This window comes from Passer montanus, unplaced genomic scaffold (genome assembly GCF_014805655.1).
Source record: "Passer montanus isolate IOZ18808 unplaced genomic scaffold, ASM1480565v1 scaffold2, whole genome shotgun sequence".
In the NCBI taxonomy this organism is placed as follows: domain Eukaryota; kingdom Metazoa; phylum Chordata; class Aves; order Passeriformes; family Passeridae; genus Passer; species Passer montanus.
This window is the reverse complement of record NW_024366591.1, coordinates 20,888,050-20,914,674: the sequence shown is the minus strand read 5'-3', so window position 1 is coordinate 20,914,674 and position 26,625 is coordinate 20,888,050. Positions and strand designations below refer to the sequence as shown.

The following is a 26,625-nucleotide window of genomic DNA, read 5'->3' as shown; positions in this document are numbered from 1 at the left end:
TGCACAGACCTCCTTTTGTGTAATGCCAGCAGGGTGAGACAGCACAGGAAGATTATCACTTTACAGTAATTGCACGAGTTTTACAAGCCTTCCAGTGGAGAGTTTAAATTTTGAGTAATTATTAGGGTATCAAATTTTGTATAGCTTGTGAAATTTAATTTTTCAATAAAAAACCTGTGACAACCTTGTTCTTTTGATTTGGCACAAAAAATTCACAGCCTTTATATCCCCATTTGACACAGACCTCTGTTAACTTTATCACGTCATACCTTGAAAGTGGTGATTTGCTGGAGCCGGCCTTTCATCTGGTGGCATCTCTGATTTACCACCGACTCCAGTAAGGTCAGTCTTCTCAAGAGACAATCCAAAGTGTCTTCTATAATAACCCTCTTATCACTACTGTCAGGAAATATCTGAGCAAACAAATTCTTGTTCTTATCCACTTCTTCTGTTATGTCTTTGATTTCTTTGGCAAGAGACTAATTTTGTAGAAAAACAGAAGCAACAATTAGACATTCTGGAAAGCAGGCAAACATTGCCATAGCCATAGCCAATTTTGCAATGATGTAGTGAATTTTTTACATGGCTGGTATAAACACACACTAGAAAAAGATGGAAGCTACAGTAATCTCTCATGCTCCAAGGAAAACAAGTGCTGGAACAGAAACATCTGGGTTGGATTAAAATCTAGTCCAACCCTCCTGAGGTAAATATGGACATGCTCAGAGCCCTCTCAAACCTGAATTTGAAAGCTTCCAGGGATGCGACATCCACCTCCTCTCTGGGCAACCTGCTCCAGCTTTTCCACACTCTCATTTTGAAAGATTTCTTCCTTATATCTTGTCTGAATCTATCCTCTTCAGTTGAAAACCATTGTTCCTTTGTCCTATCGCCTCTCTCTCCCCCCCACCACTCTCTCCCCCCCCCACTCAATTCTTTCCACCTCCCTCACCCCTAATTAATGTTGATGAACCTGTGCTGTTTTCTATATCCCAGAGTATTCTTCCCTCTTTTTCACTTTGTTCCAATTTCGACAATGTGGTGTTTTCTAATCCTTAGATGTTAAACAGAAGAAATAGTCCATGCTTTCTGCAACATTCTCTTCATGGCCAACTGCAGAATGCTGCAGTTACATAGAGACTATGTCGGCAACATGTCACTTATCCAGCATTCTAACACTTTTGTTCTGAACACTACATAAAATGCACACTTATTGGCAATTAAAAGAAACTCCCACTCATGCATTCCTCACCTCTTGCTTGCAGAGGTAGGTTTCTGTTTCTTCTTCTGGCAACGGAGCTGTAGCAACAAAGACTTGCTCTTCCACACCATCCAGCCACACAGACGTGGCAGTGACACCATCATACAGCTTCTGTTCCAGATGCAGGGTCTCCTCCACCCGTCCAGCCTGGGCAAAGGAACCAGAGAAGTCCAGCACAGAAGTATAAGACAGTCTTCCTAACTTCTAATATTTGGGAAAGGCCTGGATTTCCAGGTCATAGCCAGAGGAGTTTTCACTGTTAATGTGGCTTTGCTGTAGGAGAGGTGTAAAGACAACTGAAAATTACCTCAGATGAGACATCTTCAAAGGCCTGATTCAATTCAACCAGCACTGGTGACACTAAGGATTTATCTTCATCCTGTGTCTCCTCCTTATACAAAGGCATTCCAGGTATTAGTCTGTTTGGTCTGCTATAAAGCTGCTGAGAGAGAAGCACTAATTAGGATGCATCTAGCATATGCAGGGCACAAAATTCAGCTGTACAGATTCCCTACTGCCTGAGGCCATCACCTGCTAATGCTCATGGTCCTCACACAAATGCTCCATATCATGAATATTTTGCATAAATATTGCTCAATGGGAGGTTCACTAGAAATGCAGGATAAGTGCTTGTAGCCAGAATTAAAAATTACTAGCTTTTACCCAAAATATTATTATTACTCTTTAATTAATACAAGCTATTTAGAACTTTGGAAGCTGATTAATGGAGTCTTAGGCTAAGAAAAGTCAATTTGTGTCTATTAACAATAAAATGGAAGATGTATGTTAATACAGACTTTTGTTTGTCCCCAGTTTAATTGATTAATCCCCATTTCTTTCAGGAGAAATACTGTTCCTGAAATTCCTCACCCACGAAGATCAAGAATTAAATGTAACCAATAAATTCAAACTGAAAATAACAGTTTTCCTCTAAGCTGCTGCCATAGTACTGATCAATTCCAGAGTGATGATTTGCTACAGAATTATCCTAAGTTAGATAAGTAGATAAACATTTTTGTCCGCGCTCTTTCTTCCTTTCTAGTTCATTAACCTGATGGTAGTGCAATTCAAATCACTTTGAACATAAGCAGTGCTGGTGCTAATATGAAACAGTTTTTAAAGGTGTCACAAAATAAACTGCTCCATATCTCATGCCTTAACTACAGCACCTTAATGGGTCTACATATTGTACCTCTTGTTGTAACAACTACTTTCAAAGAGAAAATGGGAAGAGAAATTTAAAAAAGCTACCAGCTGTTCTTTTTCCAAAGCTTTCTGGAGCAGTCTCTGCTTGGTACTGAATTCCTGGTATAGGCTTTCCCATTTCCTCTTCATCTGTTCTTCAGATGATGGCTTCTCACCTTCTAAGACTAGTTCCTCAGAGAGTACATCAGGCTTCTCACTGAATCAGAAGATGCATAAAGGTTTAATAAATGCACAAGTTGTAATAATTTAAAGTTGTAATTTTCCATTTGGAAATTCTACATTTAAATTAAGTGCCACTTTTTAAAGCTTTGACTTGTTGGTTTTGGTTTTGTTTTTCTGAAAATAACACAAAGGGTGGTTTGAACAGCAAGAAGTTCTTATCTGATGAAATAAAATGTACTTTCAAAAAGAATGTTTGAAGTTGCAAGTACCCAAAATAAGTAAAAAAATCCCCAAACCAGACTGGGGGTTATACTACACTGAAATGTAACCTATAAAGAGGTTTTAGTTCAAAGCATGAATTAAAATAAATATTTTATCTGACTTCTTCCTCATCTTCTTTCTCAAAATGGTGAACTATGTCCTTCATAGTTTAATGAAAGACGAGTTTAGCTTTGGTAAACAGTTAATCACATTCAGAATTTTCTGCCTGGTAGTTTTTGGGTTTTTTTTTAATTTCTAAAGTACACCATCACTTGACAGAAGTAAGCCTCAGAGAGAAGGAGACTGGTTAAGTACTTTCTGGCATTAGAATTAACGCTTCAAAAGGAAAAAATACTTTCTAATTGCAGGAAAAATAAAATTAAGCAATGAGTATCTCATCTGGGAAGATCTGATTACAATGGGAGATGCCAATGTTTGAGGTGGATGTGATTCACACACCAGCGCTGGTCCATAAAGTTACAGTAACTGATCCACTGCTTGTCTAATGCATATCACTAGTCTTCAATCTGAGTGTGATTGTGTGATTCCTGTTAATATGAATAAAGGCATTTCTAATTGCTGAAGGTGATCCATTATCACAAAACAGTTTGTATAACTGTATTATCAGACCCCTAGATTATAAACCAGGACTCCAGTAGCCTTGGTGCTTTATAAAAATGATAAACCAAAAATTAGAGAGCAATGGGCATGTAGAGGGAGGTAAGCATAGGGATGACAAAGTACAGCCACAGAAATTTACTTTTTGGAACAACACATGAAAGCACACCTTATAGACAGCCCTTCAGTAGAGCTTTGCTGCGTTAGGATCTCTCCTCCACGGCATGCTACTGATCGAAGCAGATTCTTCTGTTCTTCTAGCTCTTGTTCCAGCTCCTAGCACAGCAAGTTACACAAAACAGAACAAATCTCAGACTGGTTTTGCCTTGGAAGGATATGTCTACCTTGTTTAACTGTCATGCAAAGTTAGCTGAGCTACTTCTGAAATGGCTTGCTTGAACACCAAAAGTAGTCCAAAATCTCCAGCCAGGGACACAGAAATATTTGGTACATAAACTGGATTACTGAACTAATTAACTGGTACAATGCAGGTTCTGGAACCTACCCTAGTGAGAATATTTTCAAATCATTCAACACAATATATAATGTAATATGTGTATTTTTGCTTGTATGAAGACAAAGTTATTATTTTGAGTATTATCATCTCTCCTTAGAGTAACTTAAAGGGTTGATTCAATTTTATTCTGCTGATGGACAAATTTTACACTACTGATTATGTGAATTGACCATGGTCATCCAGGAAGTCTAGCCTGCCTACCTGTTACAGATATAAGACAGGGAACTCAGATGCATCATTACCAAAGCAGTGAGTATGAAACAGTGTAAAAATTAATATTTCAGTGGATATATTAACAAGAGTGGCTCAGCTATAGCATTAAATGCAACCTAAAGATGGGAGTAAAAGAAAGGCAGAACACCAACTTTCTGCTGCTGCAGGGTACTCTGCTGCTGTTGTGAGCGAGTAGTTCTTGCTTGTGCCAGCCATTCTTGAACACTGGGGCTTTGTGAAGAAACGAAGTCCAGATCACTCTCCTCCTTTTCTTGTAAAGATCCCTGCTTTAAGAAAGAGACATTAAGATTTTAAAAAAAATCTCCTACATTGTTAGAGAGCAGGCAGGTTCAGCTCATCTACACAAAACCTCACAAGTTGCTGGCCCATGTAAATTCTGAAATGAGCAATGACTTTAGATTTCTGACTTTTACTGATTTTTGGTTACTAGCAAGAAAAGCAACCCTAAAAATTAAAAATAAACATGCACTTAGCAGAATCAGAGACCACAGGTCAGAGACCTTGGACTGATGCATTTTCTAAAGACTGTTCTGCTTCTAAAAACCAGCTTTCATCTTCAAAGGAGTGTGCAGCTTTACCCAGCAATGCAGGGATTCAGTGGTTTGTTTCTGCCAGGTTTTTTATCTAATTAAAACAATTTTTTTTGTCTAGTTGAAAAGGAGAAAATTCTGGTTGTCATTCTGGTCCGTATTTATTTATCAGTAAGTACATAACTCTATGTTCGGCAGAAACACACTGGGTAAACAGCAGATGAAATGATATGAACAGCAGAGAAAGTAAGAGGGATCAAACCACAGAATGTTAAAACAGCACAGCAAAAGCAACAGTTCCTTCCATTCATATTTCTACTACGTTTTTCCAACATGAGTGATTAGACAGGCTTTCTGTGTAAGCAATGCAAAAAAGAACAAATGCCTCAAAAGCTCAAAAAAATGTTTTATCAACTTCTTGGCTTCCAAAGTCCAAACTTACAGTTGCCTGTAAGTTTAAGTAATTTTAGCAGCCAATGTATTCAAGTGTAGGTATTTTAATATGCTTTGGCTTTATGTTAAACACAGATGTGTAGGCCTGGCTACTTAGATATACACACCTCCCTGGACTTATTTAATATTTCTTGCAGTCATATGATTGTAGAGCTTGCACCTTTTTGTTTTTTTTTTTTTTGAAAGCTTCAAGATCTAAAGCTGGGGCTTAATACTTCTCCCATTTTGTCTATATATTTCATTTTTGTAGGATTCCTGTTATGCCCATGATTCAGCTTTTATTCCAAATAGATTAAGACTGCCAAATGGTTTGACAACAGGCTCTCCAAACCATAGACACTCTGCCTTCCAGGTGACATTTCTCAAATCAGACAGGGCAGCATGGCAGAAGGTGGGTGCAGAAATCGTACTTGCGCCAGCTGGCGCTCCTTCTGCTGACAGCTGAGATGCACCTCTGCCACCAGTGACCCTGGCTCCAGCCACTGAAACAGCAGAGTTTTTCTAAGTAGTAGAAAGTTAGGTGTAAGATTTTAATTTTGGGGAATGATGAGTGTACTGAAGTTGAAAGGACAGATCAGTGTTAAAGGATATAAACTGTTAAGATGTGCAAAACAAACAAGTAACTGATGCTGGAAAGAACCATTAGCCCTTGCTTTATGAAATAACTTTGTTTTGCTAAGGTTCCAGTTTGCAGGCAAACTCTGGTACTTTACTTTGTAGGAACAAGTTTCTAGACAAGATGACGTAGTTGGAATGTGAACAATGTTACTACAGAGTGTCCGACTGGGCAAAGAAAATAGTGAGAAGTAAAGAAGATCTGGAATTATAGCTTTTCTATTACAAATTAGGAAACATATAGTGATGTTTCTGTAAATTCTGGGGGGGGGAAATCTGCTTAATTTTATTTACTCTAGGTACCATAGTTATTCAACTTCTAAATCTCTTTAGAGAACAGTATCTAGTTCTTCCTTGCATTTCAGTGGGCTGGTTGATTTCAGTTACATTTTGGATCTCTTTCTCTGGGAAGAGGACTGAGAAGATACAGTTTTGGAATTATTTAAGACATATAATTAAGAGTCTCATGGTTCCTGCAATAGCAAGGAGTGTAAAAGGGATTGTGGTATTTGTTGATGCAAGGAGGTTTTTCAAATATGCTACCGTACATACTTTTTAGATGAGAAGTATTTGTGAACCAGATTTTATCATTGTCAAATTACAGAATGTAAGTTTGGAAAAAACCTTACATTTGCCGTTACAGTTGCATTTTTACTTGAATTCTGTCTGAAGGAACTGTATTATATTTTCTTTAAACAGCCAGGAAAACAAAAGCTTGAACCTGTCTTTCCCAGCTGCTGTCCAGTCTAGCACAGAAATAAATGGAAAATCCCTGAAGAAGACTGTGATGAAATAGATCTTTCAAAGGATTTCAGAATTATACAAACTTATATGAGGCATACTTTATCTTGTGAAACTGGAGTCGTTCCTCCCCCACACACCCTTTTCAATAAAAAGTAAAGAAACACTATCTGTTTTGTTGAGGGTTTTTTACTGCAGAATCTGTTCTACTACTTTGTTTTCTAAGGAGTCTGCGTTTCATTGCCTCTAAACCAGGGAATAAACAGTATCAGACACAATACTTTGTGTGTTTCCAAGTGCTGCCTTTGGAGACAGTATAGTCCGGAACACTCCTGTTCCAACATGCTTCTGGTTAGTTTCACTACTTTTTTTTATGAATAAAGAAGTTGGTGTCCAAGTCACCTTTTCTGTATCACTAGTGACATTCATTAACTAAAATTAGAAGAAAACTGAAATTGTCCCAGGAAAGTCAGAGTATCTCATACTGACTCCTAAAGAGCCTTGTGCACAGGGATAACAGACAGGCTGAAATATGCTTTAAGGAAAATATAGCTCAGTCTTTATAAAAGTCTTCCAGGGCTACTTGGGAGGTTCCTTCTTTTGGGAGAAGGCTGGTCTATTACAAGGTTATCAGAATATCTGGAGACATGTAAAAATCTGGGTTTTTTACATGCATGAACAATAGTGCTGTTAGCTTGTAATGTTTCTCAAGCTTAATACTGGCATTGGACAGAATTTGGGGCATCTGATGCTCTTGGCCTTAGTCCACAGTGTTTGGAAAATGACATTACAGAACTTCTCATTTGAAAAAAATTGCTCAGTGAAGATTAGAAGATGTCATACTGCCTGTTTTCTTACATGATCTGTAAAAGCAGTCAAACAAAGACTTGAAATTCATAAAGAAACTTGAGTCTTGCATTCATGTACCATCTCAAATGATTCATATTCTACATCCGGAAATTATTTTGTTGTTATTTTAGATTTTAGAAGATCATCCAAAAATCTATTTTAAGAGTTTAAGTAAACTAAATCACACCACTGCATTTTAAAATATTTTAAAATTTAGCAAACTGTGTGATGCCTTTTCACTTCACAGGTAATATATGAGAACAAAGTATTATGTGCCCACATGGTGTTGATAACTTTTCATTTGCCTAGTCATGAGATTTAATAAGCAAAGAATAACATTAAAGTCACTTCATCTTAGAGGCAATAGGAACTAATACCTAGGGGGGTCTCCTTTCTTTTTTATTTCTCTATTTTTCTGAAATTATGTGAAGTTTTAAAGCTATGCAATTGCTTTGGACTAAAAATAGTTCTTAGAACATCAAGTGACTTTTCAAGCTAACCTCTCAGTAGACTTTAATCTGCATTACAAGCCAGAAATCTTTGAAGCTTATCATGTTTAATTTGCACAGCAAAGCCAAGAAAAGAAGTAAAAGAAAAGGGGGGGAGGGAGTCACAGCAGGACAAGCAAATTCAAAACCAGTCAGTCACATTACATGGTTGGGTTTCTTGTATGTATTCGGTTCTCCACATGCTAGTTTGACCTAAAGAATGACCAAAAGCAACTGTTAAATACAATGAATTAGTGGCAATGAGAAGACCAAAGCTGCTAGAAATAGGAACCTAGGGCAAGACTGAGGTTAAATGAATTTTTGCTTATATAATGTTGTATTTGATATAATGATGCCACCAAGTATTCGCCATAAATAAAAATGTTCCCTTATGTTATCTGTTCACTGTGTTGTGCACACCATGAAAAAGCAAATATTTAGGATCATTCTTTGGCTGAGGAGAGTAATCCTGCCCCAGACCATACACAATCTAAACAGACTGGAAACAGGAATAGACTGTATCCAGACCAAGCTAGTAATCTATCTATATTATTATTGTCCTTTCAGGGAAGATACTGAGGTTAGGATAGTTTTACCAAAAAGCAATGTTAACTTGAAAATTATCAACTAAAGCTTTCTAGACAGTTCTTTATTTTGGAGCTATAATTCCATTTACTGACTAAAGATTAATAAGTAAGCTGAATCAGTGCAACACTTTCACTCTTTTTCCCAGTCGCATAAGGTTGCTATGAAATCCCCAAACTCCTGTCCACCATGAGAACTGCTGGAAGGAGCCACTCACCCGAATGTTGATCTGTTTGTCGTGGAGCACCCTCTGCAGCTCCAGAAGGCTGCCCTTCAGTGTCCTGAGCTTCACAGCCAGCTGCTCTGCCTCGTCCTTGGTGTGAGCCTTCCCTTCCATAAGTAAGTTCTCATTGTGCACAGACAGCTCTGACAAAGCTACCACCTTCTGTTCTATTTCAACCAGCATGTTCTGCAGCAGCAAAAACAAAGACCCAAATTCATACATTTTCCAGCACTTGTGACGTTTTCAGGCAAGACGACCTGTGGCCTACCTCACCCGTGTCCAAACTAAGAGAAAGTCAGATTATCATTGCTTTGCCTTCCAGTCCAATCCAGAGTTCTTTAGAATATGCTTGCAAATGTTTTGTATTTGCCATTTCAGTTTGCAACCGTTTTCAAAATAGGAAATTAAAAAGTTACTTGAAACAAATAATTTGTTGTAGAGGAGATGTTCTTTATTTGCATATTAAAGGTAAAGCCTAAGAAGCGAGACTGACATCCATTGATGACCAGAAATGAAGCACGCAGCCAGAGCTACTTCTTTCCTCTTCTTTCATTTACATGTAGTCAAGTGCTTCCTACCTCCTCCTATGTGTTGCTCTGGCTGTGTTGATAAGCTTCTCTTGGCACTATTTGCTCTTTCTGATTGGTGCATGATGGACTTAAGGATTTCTGTATAATCCTCTTTAGTCTAAGGAGAGACTTAAAGTGACAAATCTCTGGCATGTTTGCTCTCAAAAGCTACTTCCCTGACATTCCATTAACCATTCATGCATTAGAGACATTGTGCATATTTTGATCTCCCAGATTCAATGCTCAAACAAGTCTTGCTCAAAAACCTAGCCTGACGTCAAATGCTTTTGTTTCCACACTAACAGTCAAGTATGAATTTAGAAATATTTCTGCTGAAGGAACATGTGCAAAATAAGATTGCCAGAGTCTCTAAAAAGTCGAAAAATATATAAAACTTACTGCATTAAGATTTTAAGAAGCAGCAAGAGAAAAGCAGTATGAACTTTTCCACAAAGTAAACTTTTCTGTTCGAGTTTTCTACAGACTGTATTAAAAAAAAATACTGCTTGGTTGAAGTTCATAGTGTTTATCTACATACAACAAAGGGCTCTCAAGGACAGGTGATGAAAGAACTTTTGAGACTAAGCAGACTGAAAATTCCAGTGATGAAGCATTGTCAGTGAAAATTCTTCTGACTTGCATGAAACTTAACTCTCATTTAGCCTAAAATAATTGAGATCATCATTCTTTAATAAGAAAAGGGATCTTTTGCCCATCTGTCTCTTGTCTCTTTTGTAATTTTAATTATAATGATAATATAATTCTAAACCATCATTTAAAATAGAAAACTCCCAATAATTTGAGAACCTGGATTTTATTAATGATCTAAGTCTTGTTAATAAAAGTATTTGCAAAAGTTCTTATTGCAGCAACATGTCTTTCCTCAGTTGTTTTGGCATTCTGAGTTGATTAATCTTCAAGCCATAAAACCAGAAAATACTGATGATTATCCTTTATTTTTGCATGCATGTAAGGATTGTTCCTGAAGAAAACACAGTACTATCCCAGGCATGATGGCTAGTGCCAGTATGTTCTTCAGCTGGAAAAGGATGTGTAGGAAAGTACACTGCAGGTGTTTTCATACCTGTCAAGTGAGCTGTTCAACAATTTCAGCTTGAAGGGAGCAAAAACAGTAAGAGAAGCAAATAAAATGCCTTTAAAGGTAAACAAAATTACATCTGAAAGATGTGGAACTTCAAATCATTCTGCAGTCAGGACATTTTGTTTTCCTGCTGCTATGTTCACGTGGGCTTTCTAAAGCACTGTTTGCAATCTCTAATGAGAAATTAAGAACAGGCTATATTTGGTTTCACAAACCTTTGAGGAAGCTTACTGAGCATATAGAAGATGCTAAAGAGCTTCTCCACAAATATGCTGGCTCATTCAACTCAATAACTGTCTTAATATTTTACCTGACAGTCTACCAGCTGTGCTTCCATGTCCATAGGTTCTTCTGCAGGAAGCAGAGCAGTGTCCAGCGATGCTCGGGTACTGAGCAGCCAGTGGTCAAGCTCATCAGCTTCACAACGGTACCTCTGAAGGGCCTGCTCCTGCCGCTGCTCTTCGAGCTGCTCATTCAGTTTTTCCTAGAGGTACAAATTATATTTTACTTTTTAGGAGAAATAAACCATAACAGTCACTTCTAAAAAGTTGTTCCTCTGTATTTTGCACAAAATCTATGCAGGATTTCTAAGATATATTAAGACCCATCTTTTACAAAACATTATTTCTTTCAACTGATGAGTGTGTTTTTCTGATGACTGAAATTCTGTTTCAGTTCAGCCACTTTATTTCTACTTTCTCCAGTAGAACTCCGCTATTACAACTTTCTAAAGGTGAGGTCTTTTCTGCCCCCTTTTGCTGCTCTCCGGTTTCCCCACACATTGATTCAGTTTGCTCAATTAGTACAGGACTGTTTGCTTAGGGAGAAAGATGCACTTGAAGAAAAGGCATACACACAGCTGAGAATGCATTGCAGGGAAAGGAAAGCAACTTTGCCTTTTTTGGCAGCAGGCTGTTAGTCAGCTTTACTGTCTCTCATAAGAGGCACAAGAGGGGTACTTCAAGGACAAAACCAAGCACGGGTGGGGCCTTGGTACAGTCACGTGGGAAAACAGCAGCCTGAAGAGCTGTCTACCTTCTCTGGCCTCTCAGAGGATCCCTAAGCCATGGGGTGTGGAAGGACATTTAAGCTTCAGTGGCTGCTGATATCACAGCAACACAGACGCCCCAGGTCCATCCATCAGCTCATTGGAAAGACAGGGAGTGATCAGCAAAATCTTGCTCACCCTTTAATTGTCCCATATGAATCTGAAAACTGGCTGAACAGCTGTGACCAGGGTACAGTGATCAGTGGCACAAAGTCTAGTGAGTGGCCAGTAATGAGCCTCAACAAATTTGCTAATGACACAGAATGGGAGGAGTGGCTGATAGGTGTGGGAATCCATAAAATTAAAGGTTTTTGAGAAAGCTACAAAAGGCAGGCCTCATACACAGCAGAACTGTGATTAGAGCTAAGCAGCAGCCATAAGATAGGTCAGCAGAAAAATTATGTAAGAAGTAGAAAAGTAAGGACAAATATAACAATGGTCTGTGCATTAACATGTGGCTAGAATAACTCCCTAAACTGCAGAAAAGTATATCTGGTGAGATATTAGGAAGTTCTAAGCTTAATAATAGAGCTCTGTGCATTGTGTTTTAAGGCTTACAAGCAGGTATTGTATTTGAAATAAGCCAGCATTGTTTTAACTGAAGGTACGTGTACTTATAGTGGTTGGATGGAACCACTGTCAATTAGCCTTTGCTTTTTGTGAATGGTCAAAAAACTTTTAAAGTAAGTTGTAACATTAAGTTCTTGGTCTGCTGCCTGGGATGTGAGCTGATGGCATCTTCCCATTGTCATAACCATGTAATGAGACTGATGCTGGAAAATAAAATAGGTCAAGGCACGTTCCTAGCAGTCCCGACGTGTTTGTGATTTGTACACAGCCCCTGGCCACTGATACTAGACAGAAGGCTATTCTGCCATCTAGATGGACCCTGAAAGGCTATAAAGAGGAGCTGACAGGAATAAAGGAAAGTGTGAAGCCTTGTACCTGCAGGGGAGCAACCCCATGCACCAAGTACAGACTGGAGGCTAAGCAAATGGGAAGCAGCTTGGCAGAAGAGAACAAGGGGGGTCCTGGTGGACTCCAGGCTGAACATGACCCAACAATGTGCAAAATAAGGCCAGTGGTGTCTGGAGCTGCTTTAGGAGTGCTCTCACCAGGATGAGGGAGGTGATCTTGGCCCTCTACTTAACATTGGTGAGTCCACACCTGGAGTAGTGTGTCTAGTTCTGTGCTCCCCCAATACATGAGAGACACTGAGTTCTGGAGAGAATAGAGGGGATTTCATGGATAGGAAAACAAATAGCATGAGCAGAGAATACTTAGCTGTATCAGATAATCTGAAACCTAAGCATGGTGCAAATATTATGGAACAAGGGAAAAAGATTGTATTTGATCTGGCTGGGATGGAGTTAACTCCATTGCAGTCTGTACAGTGCTTTGCAGCTGTGGTTAAATCTGAGCTGATAACACAGCAATATTATGGCTACTGCTGAGCACAGCATAAAGGCTTTCTATCTGCCCCTCACAAAGGCCAATAGGCTGGGGGTGAGCAATAGGCTGGGAGAGGAGATAGCCAGGACAGTCAATCTGAACTGACCAAAGGGATACTGCACACCAGATGAGATCATGCTCATCAATAAAAGCCCAAGGAAAGGGAGGGAGGGGCATTTGTGGTTATGGTGTTTGTCTTCCCAAGAAACACAGGCTGAGCTTTCCAGGAAAGTAGCTAAACATCTGCCTGCTGATTGGGTAGTCGTGAATATGTTCCTCATTCCCTGCTTGCATGCACAGCTTCTCCTTACTCTGTTTAAGCTGTCTTTATCTTGATCCATGAGTCTTTTTGTCTGCCTTCTATTTTTAACCCATCTCAGTAGAGAGGAATGAGGGTAGATGTTTGGCTGCTGGCAGGGTCAACACTTTGTAAGGAAATTCAGACTCAAATGTTCTGGGCAACTTCATCACACAGAGAAGTGTTTGCACAGCTTTTCTGCATGCTCAATTTCAATTAAAAAAACAAGTTAAAAATTGCTGTTAGAACAATTTAAAGAATAATTATAGTTGTTAGATATCTTAAATAATCCAGACCTGAACAGTTCTCAAATGCTAGTTGCTTGAATTAGGTCCACAGAAAGAACAATATTACCAGTCCTCACCAGAAAAATATTTTTATCACTTCTCTTATCTTTATTTCTACATTTACTTACCTGGGGTATTCTGGAAGGTTTTATCTGTGAAATCAGAGCTATAAAGTACACAGGTTAAATTACCAAATGTTGTCCACATATCATATATGTTTCCTAGCCACGATTATTAGGGAATACTTGTGGTATAGTGTTAAACTATCCTAACCACAGTTAAGTGTAATATATAACTCATGATTTATCTTGAAATTATTAGTTAGCATTTCCTAACTGCTACCAAGATGTTTGTTAGATCCTCTATGGGGTGCAAGCTATAAACAGCAAGATCCCCTATTCTACTTCCAACCTTTAATTTTTAATTAAAAGCTATTTTTTCTTATGGGAAGGAAAAGCTTAGTGCAACTTTGTTATTTTAAAACTAAAAAATATATTTTCTAATGACGTTCACTGTCCTAGCTGACTGGACAGAACTAAAGCAGCTGAAGCACCCTGAGGCTCTCCTGTAATCCAGTGTCTTGGTTTGAACTCAGCTGGTCACTAAGCACCACACCTTAGATCCACACAGCCAATTTTCACTCTGCTTCTCTGAATCAATTGATGATGGAAAATATGAAGGCAGTAGCTGCTGTGTTTCTGAATGCACTGCTGCAGTTCTTAACAGTACAGAAATAAAGTTGCCCTGCAGTGTTCAAAGTAGCCAACCTGTAACCATTTTTAGCATGATTGCATGATCCTGTATAATATAAGTAGGAACATTTCTATTTGTAAAGAGCTTGTAAAAATCCCCTGAGTATTAAAGGATTTTTGGTAAAGTTGGTACGCAAAGAAATAAAAGGGGGCATCTTCCATGAAAAAAAGTTTGGGTGGAAATCACTGGGAAGATGAGCATAGACAAGGCAAAGATTTGGAAGAGGAGCTGTTTCTTGTTTTAAGTTTTCCCTCCTCTCTTGTCTAGCAGCTTGGAGAGATGATTCCTCAAAAGCATATTGTAGACAATGTGACTTTTAATATCTGCACACGCACATACAAATATACATATACACATATATATGTGAGTGTGTATATATATCTCCATATGGCTATATATAGCCAAAAGAAACTTGGAACATATATAATATCTGTGTGCTCCAAATTCTTTCTGGCTCCTAATCACTTAGCAAGAAGATGAGGGTCTCACTAAAAAAAGAATGGTTATTTATTACTGAAAGGAATTATGAGAAATAAGCAGAACTGAAAATTCCTTTTTTTTTTTCTAATGGTGACTAAAAACATTGGTGATGTTTTTTCTTGTACCTCTAATAGCTGTCGTTTCCCTGATGCCTTCATTCGAATTGTGGCCATTCGCTCTGCCAAGACCGTGAGGGTGGACTGCAATGCCATTTGATCAGCACCTTCTGCATCCAGTGGTTCTGAAACAAGCTCCTGGGCCAGTGATGTCTGAAGCTCACTGATTTCTTCTTGCAACATTAATATCTCATCCATCAAAGCCTATTAAGAAATGAGAGCTAAGAATGCATTTGCTTCACTTACCAGTGAGAAGGAAGTATTTCAGGAGACATAGACTAAATATAAAATTCAAGACAACTATCTCAAGGAGCACCAGGAACAGAGAGTAGAGCAGACCATCACTACCAGTATGGTAGAGACAGCATTCCATAAAGACTGAGTCTGCTTTTAGAAGCTTGAGTTAGGATCATGTATCTGGCTACTTAAATATGGATTTAATTACATATCTTGAATTTCAAAAATATCAAAAGGAATTATTTTGGAAATTGGAAATTTATTCTTCCAATGAATTATCTGTAGGGCACTCTAGTATTCACAGTAAAGATAATGAACAAGTAAGTGAGTGCGTGCTTGTGAGAGAAAAATAGGGGCATGTTTCACCTTCCAGCCTAAAACTTTCTAACTGGATGAAGAACATCCAGCAATAGATGTAAATATTCAGAGATATATTCCATGGTACCATCCTTTTATAGGTATCTTGAAAACTGGTTCATAGGATAAGAATAAGGGTAGGAACTAATTCTGCACCATGGAATAAATCTCTGAATCTGGACAGACCAGATAGATTCAAGCTATCAGATAGAAGATTTTAGGTGATTACAACTCAGACCTATGTCAGATGCGTTACTTAATAAAGTATTCTCTTGTTATTCAGATCATTATTTCTTGAGACTTCCCTTGTGAGGGAATTTTTGTGTGCTTTTGGTTTGTTTTGTTTAACAAGGTGAACAATTTATTTTGATCAATATACAGTGCATCAGTATTGGTTATGATCTTAGCAAATTTGGCAACATTATAAATATTCTTCAGCAATGATGCTGAAGAACAGTATGTATAGCTGTCATTGGACACAATTTTGGACAAAAACTTTTGCTGATTCAATTGGACAAACTCTTGTGATCTATTCTATTTCTTCCAAAAAGGCTCCTAACTAGCAGAATCCCCATCACACCACCTTTAGAACAGCAGGAAGCCCAGAAAGGCAAGAAATACAGTTAGCAAAGAAGGTTCAAGCAACAAATGCATATGTTTGAGGTATCCAGCCATGAAGAAGGTTACTGTCTAAAAAACAGAACAAAAGATATGCAGGCAATGTGCACTCTCCCCGTCCTCCTCACATATAAGATTTTACCTGATGTTCAGCCATCTGGCTCTCTGGACTTTTGGCTGGTTCCAGACTCTCATTTAGTTTCATTTCAGTAGTCTCCATTTTCGTGGATATAGACTGGAGTGTGTCCTGATACTTCTGTTGACGCTCAAGAGCTTCATAGAGTGTGCGCTGCTTTTCACTGATCTGAAGAAGAATGGAAGGTATAAATTCTGCTATTTAGTCTGCTTCATATGTCCCTAGGCTTAAGACACTAAAGCAAAAAAACCCACTTGCAACAAGTTTTCAAGAGTATAAATTACAAAGCAAAATATCCATATTAAAAATATTTATTTACTTAAAATTTCATCAGTAAAATTCTAGGTTCTGCTGCTTAAAACAAAAAGACATTAATAAAGAAGGGAAAACCTATGCATGTTCTCATATATTATTTCAGATTTAATGCACTCAAACATGGATGTGCACTATTTGCTAAACACATAGTTCCTAATACCCTGTAACAGTTACTGTGTCTCTGAAAGGAATTAAAATTTATAGTATGTGATCAAGACTCTGACCATTTTCATAAATCACTGAAAAATTATGCTGCAAAACTATACAGAAATGTGTTGATTCAGTATTTGGATTCTGGGCCTTCTTTGCCTACTCATCCAACATGATTGGATATCCCTACTAGATCATGGAATACAGTCTGTCAACAGTCAATATTTCTGAAGCCAATTATCAGCTTTAATGACTCTTATTTTTACTAATGGAGGTCCATCTTGCACAGTCTTTCAAACAAAGAATAAAAATAATATATCCCAAATAACAATTAAAGTTACCATTTGAAAACCAAAAACTGCAGGGAAGACTATATGAGCCAGCTATTTGAATTTTATTCCCTACAAGCTAGCCAACTATTTTGAAGCCTCCAAATGCAAACTTACCACATTTTTCAGTGTTTCCCAAGAACGCTGCAAATCATCCAATTTGGCACTAGCAGATGATTCTAAGCCTGGTTCATAAAACTCCTGGGTGGCTGAGGTGCTGGGTTGAATTTTAGCAGCTTCTGTCTGCAACTGTTCAGCAGATAAGGCTTGGTAATAAGCAATGTCCTACAAGCACGAAGTACATTATTGCACTTTCAAAAAGAAAGATACTGCATGCTATCCTCCAATACTGCCCCACTGCATATGTCCATTAAAATAATGCCCACAAAGCCAAAACCACCAGGAAACCTCTTAGTAACAAGGTAAATCAATATTTAATAGTAGCAGACTGAGCACGTTTTGGACCTTCACTATGATCAGGATTTTGGATGCATTTTTTTCATGTTCATATTAGCTAGAAGTGCAGAAGGCAACTGTGGACAATCACAGAAAAGCTGGGAAGGGAAGTGCTATAAATGGGAGTGTTGTTCCAGCGCCATTACAACTACACACGGGGGAAAATCCATCACAAAAGACAGCGGGTTATGGTACTGTAGGTCGCAAATACCAACCTAATAACACTATCACAGAGAGAGCAGCAGAAGAACCTAAAAGGAATATACTGAAGGACTGGTAAATGAGGCAAGAAAGAGTATGAAGCATCAGCTTATTGTAAGCTTTCAAACAAACAGGGAGCCTCAACTAACTTATAGAAGATATTCAGAAAAGGGACCAAAATTGCTAAGGAAATGGGAAAATGTTCAAACCACCAATGAAAATTCCAAGCGGAATTATTTCTCACCAGAAATTCTATACTTAGTGTATGGAGATTTCTTCAACTGTTGCAGATGACAACCGAAAACATCTACGGAAATTGCAGAATTAAGGAAACAAGTACAGTACCTATACTTAGGTCAGGAAAGCAGACTTGATGACAAGGATTATTTAAAACTGAAATCATGTATGACAGTTAGCACTACATTATTTGGGAGGTGAAAAATGTTGCCTCAAGGGAGGGTGCAAAGAAGACTCAGTGATGCTCACTGACAGGAACAGAGTCCATGGGCACAAACTGAAGCACAGGAGATTCTCTCTGAATACGAGGAAATGCTTTTTTACTGTTAGGGTGACCGAGCACTGGGACAGGCTGCCCAGGGAAGTTGCAGGGTGTCCACCCTTAGAAACACTCAAAATCAACCTGAATATAGCCCTGGACAACCCGCTGTACATGGTCCAGTTTGACAAAGGGTGTTGGGCCAGATGATCTCTGCAGGTCCCTTCAACCCCAACCATTCTGTGGTTCTGTATATATGTATAAAAGTTAGGTACTAAACGAGACTAATTCTGGGGTACTGGAGCTCAAAGTGTAAGAAGGATCCTAATTTGGAACAGAATGCAAATGCGTTATCTAATACCATATGTGAACAAAATCAGACAAGCTCTGGAAGGGCACAGAAACCAGATCACTCCCATAAAACTGACCAAAAGTGTATGATTAGGTACTTCTTCAAAGACAATAAATGGGAAACTTAAAAAATTAAATTATGAAATTGTTATAATGTCCAGGAGCCAGCATGGAAGAGGTAACAGCTTAGCACAGCACTCAGGACTGCAATTTCAGAATTTTTCACTCTGACCGGAAGTGATCTTTCCAAGTAATAGTGAAAAATTGCACCAGTGGAGGCAACTTCTCATTTTGCCTTGCCTGCAGCTACTCTCCAGCCCTTTGTCAGTCCCCTCTCAAAACCAATGCTTCTGTGGCCTCTTAATATGGTTTTCAGAATAAAGGGCTTGTTTTCACAGAGAGGGAAAAGCAATCCTTTTCCCCATCTTTTCAGCTGCTTTCTGGACTACACAACATGGCAGCTTCTCTTTGGCCAAGCTTTCACATCAGGACAGCAGGAATCCAGACGTTCATGCAAGTAAAAGATTCTGCAGCCTCTATAAAGGCCCTAATATGCCATGGCTGTTCTTATGAAAAGTAGCCAATGAACAATAGTCAAGCTTTGTTTTTAGATGCAGTAGCAAAGGGTGTGTTTTGATTTTGTATATGTAAGAAGGGCTGGTGTAACCTAGATGAGTATTCATAAGGGAAAGAGAAAGAATCCTTAAGTAGGCTGTGTACAAGGAGATAGAAAAGCATTTAACAGTGACCCACTGGATAAGACTAAAATCACAGGATCAGCTGTGGCCTACAGGGCATCCTGCCAACACTTCAGCTTTTCCAGTTCAACTGCTCTGCATTGTGTATCAGGAAACCAAGTTTTAAAAAGCGTGTCAAATTTTAATCAATTACATCTCTGGGTAAGTGCAAGGAGATTTAACCTCAAAGGATTCTCATTCAGTACTGCAGCACAGACAAAGTGTCTGACTTTGCTAAACATCAAAAATATCTGCATTTCAGGACTGTTAGCATAATATTTTATAATGTTTCCAACATTATTGCCTTTATAGTTCCCCCCACCCTGCTGTTTTTGGAGGAGTTCATAAAAAATCCATTTTTTAACTTATGGTAGTGCTAGAATTGTCACTTTCTTGTATTTCTGGTCTTGTTTTAATCTATTTCAATACATATCCTCATTATTTCACTAATAAGCAGTAGTCACTTGTTTTATATTTTCATTACTTGTCAGAAATGTAAATAAAGTGTGTAGATGTCTGAATTCAGACCAGCTATGTTTCACTATTAAGAGATGCTAGGAAACTGATGAAACACTACAGAGAGTTATTCAGGATGAATTAAAAAGTAGTCTTAAAACATAACCTTTCCTTCCCCAATTGCCTCTTCAGAAGAGTTTTACAATTTTTCCAAAGACTAAACTCATGTTATTCTTCATTTTCTAGAGTTCATGCTCACATTTTTTTCTGGTAGTTTGCAGGTGATCTACCTGTAAGAAATTAGTTCTGAACTTTGGCTACTTATTAAAACAAAATATTTCCAAATTTATTTTGCTGATTTGCTGTAAAAATACAAAAGGTTTATAACTTACATTTGAGCTCCTAGTTCACTAACATCTAGGATATTGTTTTTTAACCAACCTTCTCTCCCGAAGTCTCCCTGGGCATTCATCATGACCAGCACTGGCAGTTTCATAGCTTCTTTAGTCTTAATCTCATGTAAGTGTGAACCTAAGAATTTTGTAAGTAAACCACTGCATTTTGGAACGTTCTTCCGCTGTTGTTCAATACACGCAGTTCATTTCAACACTAACCACACTGAAGAAAACTTCAGCTCTAAGTTTTTAGGATTCTTATAACATCAACTTTATCTCAAAAATCTTCTGTTAAATGAAGGACATAATATTTTTCAATTTTGCCCTAGTAAATTGCTTAATCTAAAACTTGTATTTTGGTCTCAGCTCATGGTGCAACAGCATGTTCACTCTGTTTTCCTTATTGTCCAAGTGACTGCAGCTGTTTGACTTGTTTTACATTTTCAGAGAAAAGTAAAGAACTGACATTAGCTTTGTTGACCAGGAAGCAAGCTGCTTTTGGTCCTTTAACTCCTTTATTAATCAATGGTGTCATAAGACTTCTACGTTGAAATATAGAGATGTCTTTCTACTGTATGTCAACTTCACAGGGAACGTTCTGATTATCTAAAATGATAGAAAACTAGAAAAATCCTTCTTATGCATTATACAACATTTTTAGTATGCCATTGATGATTTTGTTACTTTTACTATCTTACAATAATATTTTTCTTATGTATTGTATTTAGCAACTTCTATAGCACCATATGCATTTCTGAAATTAGCAGAAGGAATCAATGAGCATCATGCTCAAACTTGTCTAATTCTATTCAGCAGCGGAACACAACACATTCTAACCTTCAAATCTGCAGTGGTCAATTTTGGAAGCAGTCACAAATGCAAAACCAACCACAAAATCCAGAACATGATGAATTCAGTGAGGTGGTGACAGGTTTTAAGGCTCATTTCTAAACTTCTAAAGAATAAAATTTTATGTATGACTTTATGTGCACAGTGCTCAATGTGCTGGCTCAATATTTACATTTTAATCAATACTGATACATACTTGCTCCTACAAGAAGTGCAAGAGCCCTCAGTTTTGATTTAAAATCTAATACCTGTTATTCACTGATCTGCCTCACTGGCACTTAAACTAGACTGCCATGGAAATCAGCAATACATTAAAAAAAAAAAACCCACATGAAAGTTATAACTGAAATGACATTAAGTAGAAGATACCAGGCTGTGATTTCAGTGCCACAATGGCAATGGTACAGTAAGATAGATGGATATGGACATAATGCAGTGTTTCATTATGGGGAGTACAAAAAGGCATTTTTTCTCAGGATGCAAGATTCCATTGAGTACTACTGAGAAAATAGAAATTATGTTATAAGTAGAAAACACTGGTGACATTGCAACTGTCACTTGAAATTTATTTTAAAAAATAATGAATAGCTGTAACACTGGATTTATACAATTTCAACCCAGAAGTCAATACCTGTATCCATTGTGAAGCAGAACCTGAAGGTTAAGTTTGGTAAGAGGTTAAGCCTCAGTTCCTTGGAGCTACAGCTGAACATTATTTCAGAGGATTAAATAAAACCACCTGTGGAATGGAACCATGTATGTCTGAGATAAAAGCTGAATGAATGCCAAGAGAGAGGTACCTGGTTAACAGAAGCATCTGTATTAGCCACAGGTGAGGGAGAGCGACAGGCAGGTGGAGAAGAAATCTCACTGTTGGTTCCCTCCTCCCCAGACTCCTCAGTGACAGGGGAGAGCAGCGTGTGACAGCGACCAGCAGTCATCTGCCACAGGAAAAGCAACCCCAGAGCACAGGAAGAAAATCAGTTACCTCAGCTGAGGCTTGACTTAGACTGAGATCAAAACAACACAGGGCCAGAATTACCACGACATTAATTAGTCATGCTTCATGCTCCTACATTTACCAGTTGAGAAATCTGTTGAATAAATAGTCTCATTTACTTGTCATACTTCAGTATGAAAATGCTCTCCTGTATCCTAATGGATTTTAAAAGAGCAAGCAACTCAATAACAAATTCAGCTTTGCCTAAACATCTTCTAATACAATCTCTGCTGCATACAGAAATACTAGGTATGGATATATGTACACTGGATTATTTGTCTCAGTATCCAGGTCCGGTAGGAACAACAAGGAACAGACTGGAAATATAAAATACACACAACGCAGTATTCAAATGTAACCTCCTTCCTTCCCCAATGTTGCTACAGAGGGATAAATCCTGAAGTCTGACACTCAAACAAAAACCCTAGTAGCATCAGCAGAATGTTTGTAATGAGACCCAGTTAGAAACAAACAAGAGCAAAGTCAAATATTGGGTCTATGGCAGTGCTTAGACAGTTTCATTTCCAGTACACTCATCTGAGAATACTGGGACATACTGTCAATTATCACATCAACATTTTAATTTGTGAAAAGCCTATACACTGAAATTTCTAATGAAATCATATTTATTCTGGTTTTATTTTGTTCCTGCAACTCATCAATTTCTTAGCATTTGTTCTTGCATGCTGACAGTTACAAAATTAAAAGCACAATATTTGCATATTATTGCTCACAAATTTCACGTATACATCTGTTAAATAAGTTCAGCCTTTATCAACAAGTCGTGACAACCCATATAAAGCAAAACACGGTACAGGGAAGCTGCAACTAGTTTGGTTTGCCACACTACAGCCATTTCAAAAGGTAGATGTGAGCTGTGGCAATTTGCTGCACAGAGATGTTGTAATGATGCAGGAGGAAGCAGCTCAGATAATGAGTACCGTGACCAAGGCATTGCTTACCATAACCACCGAGGGATGAGTGGGGTGTGCTGGGAGCAGGTCTGAATCCAGCTCCTCCATTCCCTCGGACAGCCCCTCCACTTCTGTCACTGTCAGCAGCATGGTGGCATGTTTTGCTTTCATTGTCAGCATCTTGCACTTGGAATTCAAAGAAGCAATTTGCTCCTGGTATCCTTTGATCTTCTGAGCCAGCTCCTGAGAAAACATTTTTTTTCCCCTAGCGCTGATGCGGCCGGGAAAGGCCACAGGACCGGCAGCATTTCAGCTTCCGCGGCGGAGCGAAGCTGTCCCCTCCCAGCGCAGCCAATGCCACGGCAGCGCTGCCGCTCTGCTGACGAGCAGGATGTCGCCAGCGGAGGGAGCCGGCCCGGCCGCGCCGCGCCGCGACGGACGGACGGACAAACGGACGGACGGCTCACGTTCGCATCCCGCCTGAACCTGAGCCCACCTCTGTGAGCTGCACGCTGCAGCAAAGGGGAGCGCCTCTCCCTCTTCCTGCCCCATTTCCCCCCGCCCCCGATCTGCTTCCATTTATCTGAGGAAGATGAAGCTCCCCCGCTCAGTGCATGCCAGGGAAATGAGGTCACGCAGTGGCCACAACTGCAAAAAAATGCCCCATTCAGCTCTCACCAGAAAGAATGAATTGTCCAAACAATAACTCACAGGGTCTAACAGGCTCAGAAGTGATGGGAACAATCAGTCACATAATAAGATTAAATGCAGACCGGATTGCTTTTTGTCACTGTTTGGATAAACTGTATTTTAATCTCGTTTTGGTTTTGTGTAAATCTACTGAGTTAAATTAAAAGTTGAGCTGCTCAGGACCAACCTTTCTTTAAAAACAGACAGGGAAACTAGCATAAAGCATATTTTAAACTATTTCCTATGTTTAGGAAATAGTCTATTTATGTGGTCAAACACCATCATAAGCTTAAGATTTTTAGACAAGAAAGATGAAAAAGAATAGCCTTATGATTATTCATAAGTGTCTTGTCTTCTCTCCTACCATATACTGTTACCCCACTCAGTATCCAGTTTCAAAGCTTTCAATTAATATACTTCAAACAAAAAAAGGTAGAAGTGTTTCATATTTCTGCTGAAGCTATTCTTCCTGTCTCCCTAGATGCTCAGTAACTAAAGTTAGAGTTTTGACCTAAGAAGTGAAAACATTTGTGTAAATTTGCCTGCTAAATCAATGATTATTTGTTCAAGTATATTTAATTTAATTTTTATACCTGCTTTTACTTATTCAAAACCCACAAGTTTTCAAGGAAAAATAGCAATAGGACTTGCAAGATGTAGTAGGCCTAATAATATATTATTACAATATCTTTTCAAGAGCAAATAAGATTACTGCTTCAGGCTGATAGATTAGAAGATTTTTTGGTTGTATGACATTTTCCTTAAGAAAATTCTAGTGCAGAGCACTCACTGCAAGAAATACCAAGTTAGGAATTGAAACAGCTCAAAGACTGTGGATGAGACTTCACTACTTGAGTTTCAATGGCACCTTGTCACCATCTGTCATGTTAGCAAAAAAAGGACCTCTCTTTGGTGCTCTGAAGATTTCCTTGGAGACTAAGAGCAGTCTTGATTATAAAACATCAAGCAGAATACTCAAAAACCAAGCTGCAATCAAATCAAGCCACAAATTTAATGGCTAGCAGCTTGAATAGTTATCTGCTCTTTGTCAAATTCCTGTCATTCACAAATGCTCAATGAATGATACATCTGAGCCTCAGCAGAAAATTAATGTCATTCATTATACTCTATTCCCTCACATTACCAAGTGCAGTGACATTTTTGGTATTAATGTCCAAGGCACTGAGTACCTACAATGCCTCTTTCAACTGAAAACATGGAAGAGTAAGCAAAAATGTGACTGAAAAAGAAAATTAATAAAGCATCTTATAAAAGCCATGTCCCATGAGATACTGTACTTTCCATTAAAATAATTCTCAAGTATGGAGACATTTGCCTACACTGTTCTCTGAAATTCTAAAGAAACATGGGTCAGCAGACATGGTATCTACTTACATTCATGCATACTAATACAAGCTTCCCAAAAATCAAGATGTAATTTCCTTCTACTTTCTTCCTTCCTCTTATTTTAATTCTAAATATAGATACCACAAATGTCTCCTTAAGATCTTTTACATACAGCCTTTAACAGAGGATGTGGTAACTGATATTTTCTTAAATTAATAACACACCTAACAAATATCTTGACACACTTGACTTTTGAAGTAGTCTAATAATATGTGGTTCAGAACATTCATTTCATGTTATGCTTTTTCACAGGTATTCAGCAAAGAAAACATGAGCCAAAAATATGCAAAAATTATGCTTACCCCAAAAATTCCCTTACCCCTAAATGTGTAAAGCTTGCATGTATGAAAGTCTATCTGTTCTGGCTGATCCTAAAATGTGCATTATCATAAAGGTGATGTGTTCCTGCAGATGTTTAGCACCACTCCTAGCTACTAAACTTGCTCAAATGTACACAAAACTTCAAGCTGTCCCATTCTTAATTCTTTCCTGCCTGCAGCATTATTCCTTCCTCCAGCAATATTACCCTGAATTGCTGGTCACTCCCCTGCATTTGCTGTTCTGGAATATTTGACTAGAGAATAGTAGCATTATCAACTCAACACTAATAAAACCAAAATTGCTTGTATATGCAAACTGCTCTTGAATTTATACTAAATAACACTTGTAACAACTGGATAGAAAATGAGCAACCCATGTAACATTTGGCTGTATTACACACCAGGAGGGACAGCTTTAATTGAAAGGTAAAGAAATGGTGCCATCTGGTGCCAGAAGTGACACATAGAGATCAGTGGTGCATTTTCTATCCTAGGAATTTCACAACAGACAGGTTCGGGTGAAAGAGGCTCAGGAGGAGCTTTCAAGCCAGTGCAGCAAGAAGGCTGCCCAGAGACTATTGTGATTTATTCAAAGCTGTCAATCCTTGAGTTTGTGGGCAGGACCTGCAACTCCAGAACACAAAAATCTTCCCCACTTTAAAATCTTTAAAAAAAGATTTTAAAGAAACCTTTGAAGTGAATGGTACAGTTTCCCTCCAAATCTATTGTGGGTTTCATTTGATTCAAGCCTCTTGGAATTCTTTACAGAATGTGACTGGGATGAAAATGAGCAAGTACTTTAGGATATACATGTGTATATGTACAAGTTCTTTAGGATATACATATGTACATATGGATCACCAAACTAGTTGCGATTAACTGACCAACTGCTGAATTTTGACTTCTGGGACACTCCTCAGTCAAGTTTTAATGTTAACTGCCCCTTAATTATGCAATGGTTTTGTTTATCATAATGCAGTCCAAAAGTTAGGATATATCTAACTGAATAAACACATGAATTGTCCACATTGCACCAGTAGCAGGAGCTCCCTCTCTGGGATTAAGTCTATCTGCTCAACTAGCCTTTACAAAACCTGAAAAGCAACTCAGCTATCTTATGACTATTGCTTATGAAAAGTTGCCTGTGCCAGTGAGCTGCCATTGAGCCCAATGTTTTTGATGCATTTTGGGTCCCATACCTCATTCCGTGAAATCTGGACCTGGAGTTCCTGGATGTTGCTGGTTGCTATTGGCTTGTCTTGGATCTCGCGATGGGCGCTCTCAATCATCTGCTGCAAATGTTTCATTTCTTGCTCATACTGCTCATACTGAACCACTGCTTCCTAGAGAAGGGAAAAAAAAA

The 26,625-nt window shown here is 38.4% G+C and overlaps 1 protein-coding gene across 21 annotated transcripts in view; it reads right to left on the bottom strand.

Annotated features, from left to right (window-relative positions):
• The window catches only part of SYNE1 (spectrin repeat containing nuclear envelope protein 1), a 293,146-nt gene that overhangs the window by 74,384 nt on the left and 192,137 nt on the right, over positions 1-26,625 (bottom strand). For 12 of the 21 annotated variants that reach the window (XM_039707342.1, XM_039707354.1, XM_039707356.1 and 9 more), the window contains 14 exons: positions 26,462-26,605; positions 22,894-23,088; positions 21,732-21,872; positions 17,108-17,275; positions 16,203-16,364; positions 14,858-15,052; positions 10,725-10,898; positions 8,738-8,929; positions 4,391-4,525; positions 3,678-3,784; positions 2,513-2,663; positions 1,569-1,703; positions 1,253-1,408; positions 270-479 (listed from right to left, as the gene is read on the bottom strand). In XM_039707342.1, the coding sequence (XP_039563276.1) occupies positions 270-479; positions 1,253-1,408; positions 1,569-1,703; positions 2,513-2,663; positions 3,678-3,784; positions 4,391-4,525; positions 8,738-8,929; positions 10,725-10,898; positions 14,858-15,052; positions 16,203-16,364; positions 17,108-17,275; positions 21,732-21,872; positions 22,894-23,088; positions 26,462-26,605 (2,265 nt within the window). The remainder of the gene's footprint in view (positions 1-269; positions 480-1,252; positions 1,409-1,568; positions 1,704-2,512; positions 2,664-3,677; positions 3,785-4,390; positions 4,526-8,737; positions 8,930-10,724; positions 10,899-14,857; positions 15,053-16,202; positions 16,365-17,107; positions 17,276-21,731; positions 21,873-22,893; positions 23,089-26,461; positions 26,606-26,625) is intronic. The other 9 variants (XM_039707363.1, XM_039707343.1, XM_039707344.1 and 6 more) reach the window with 7 other exon arrangements.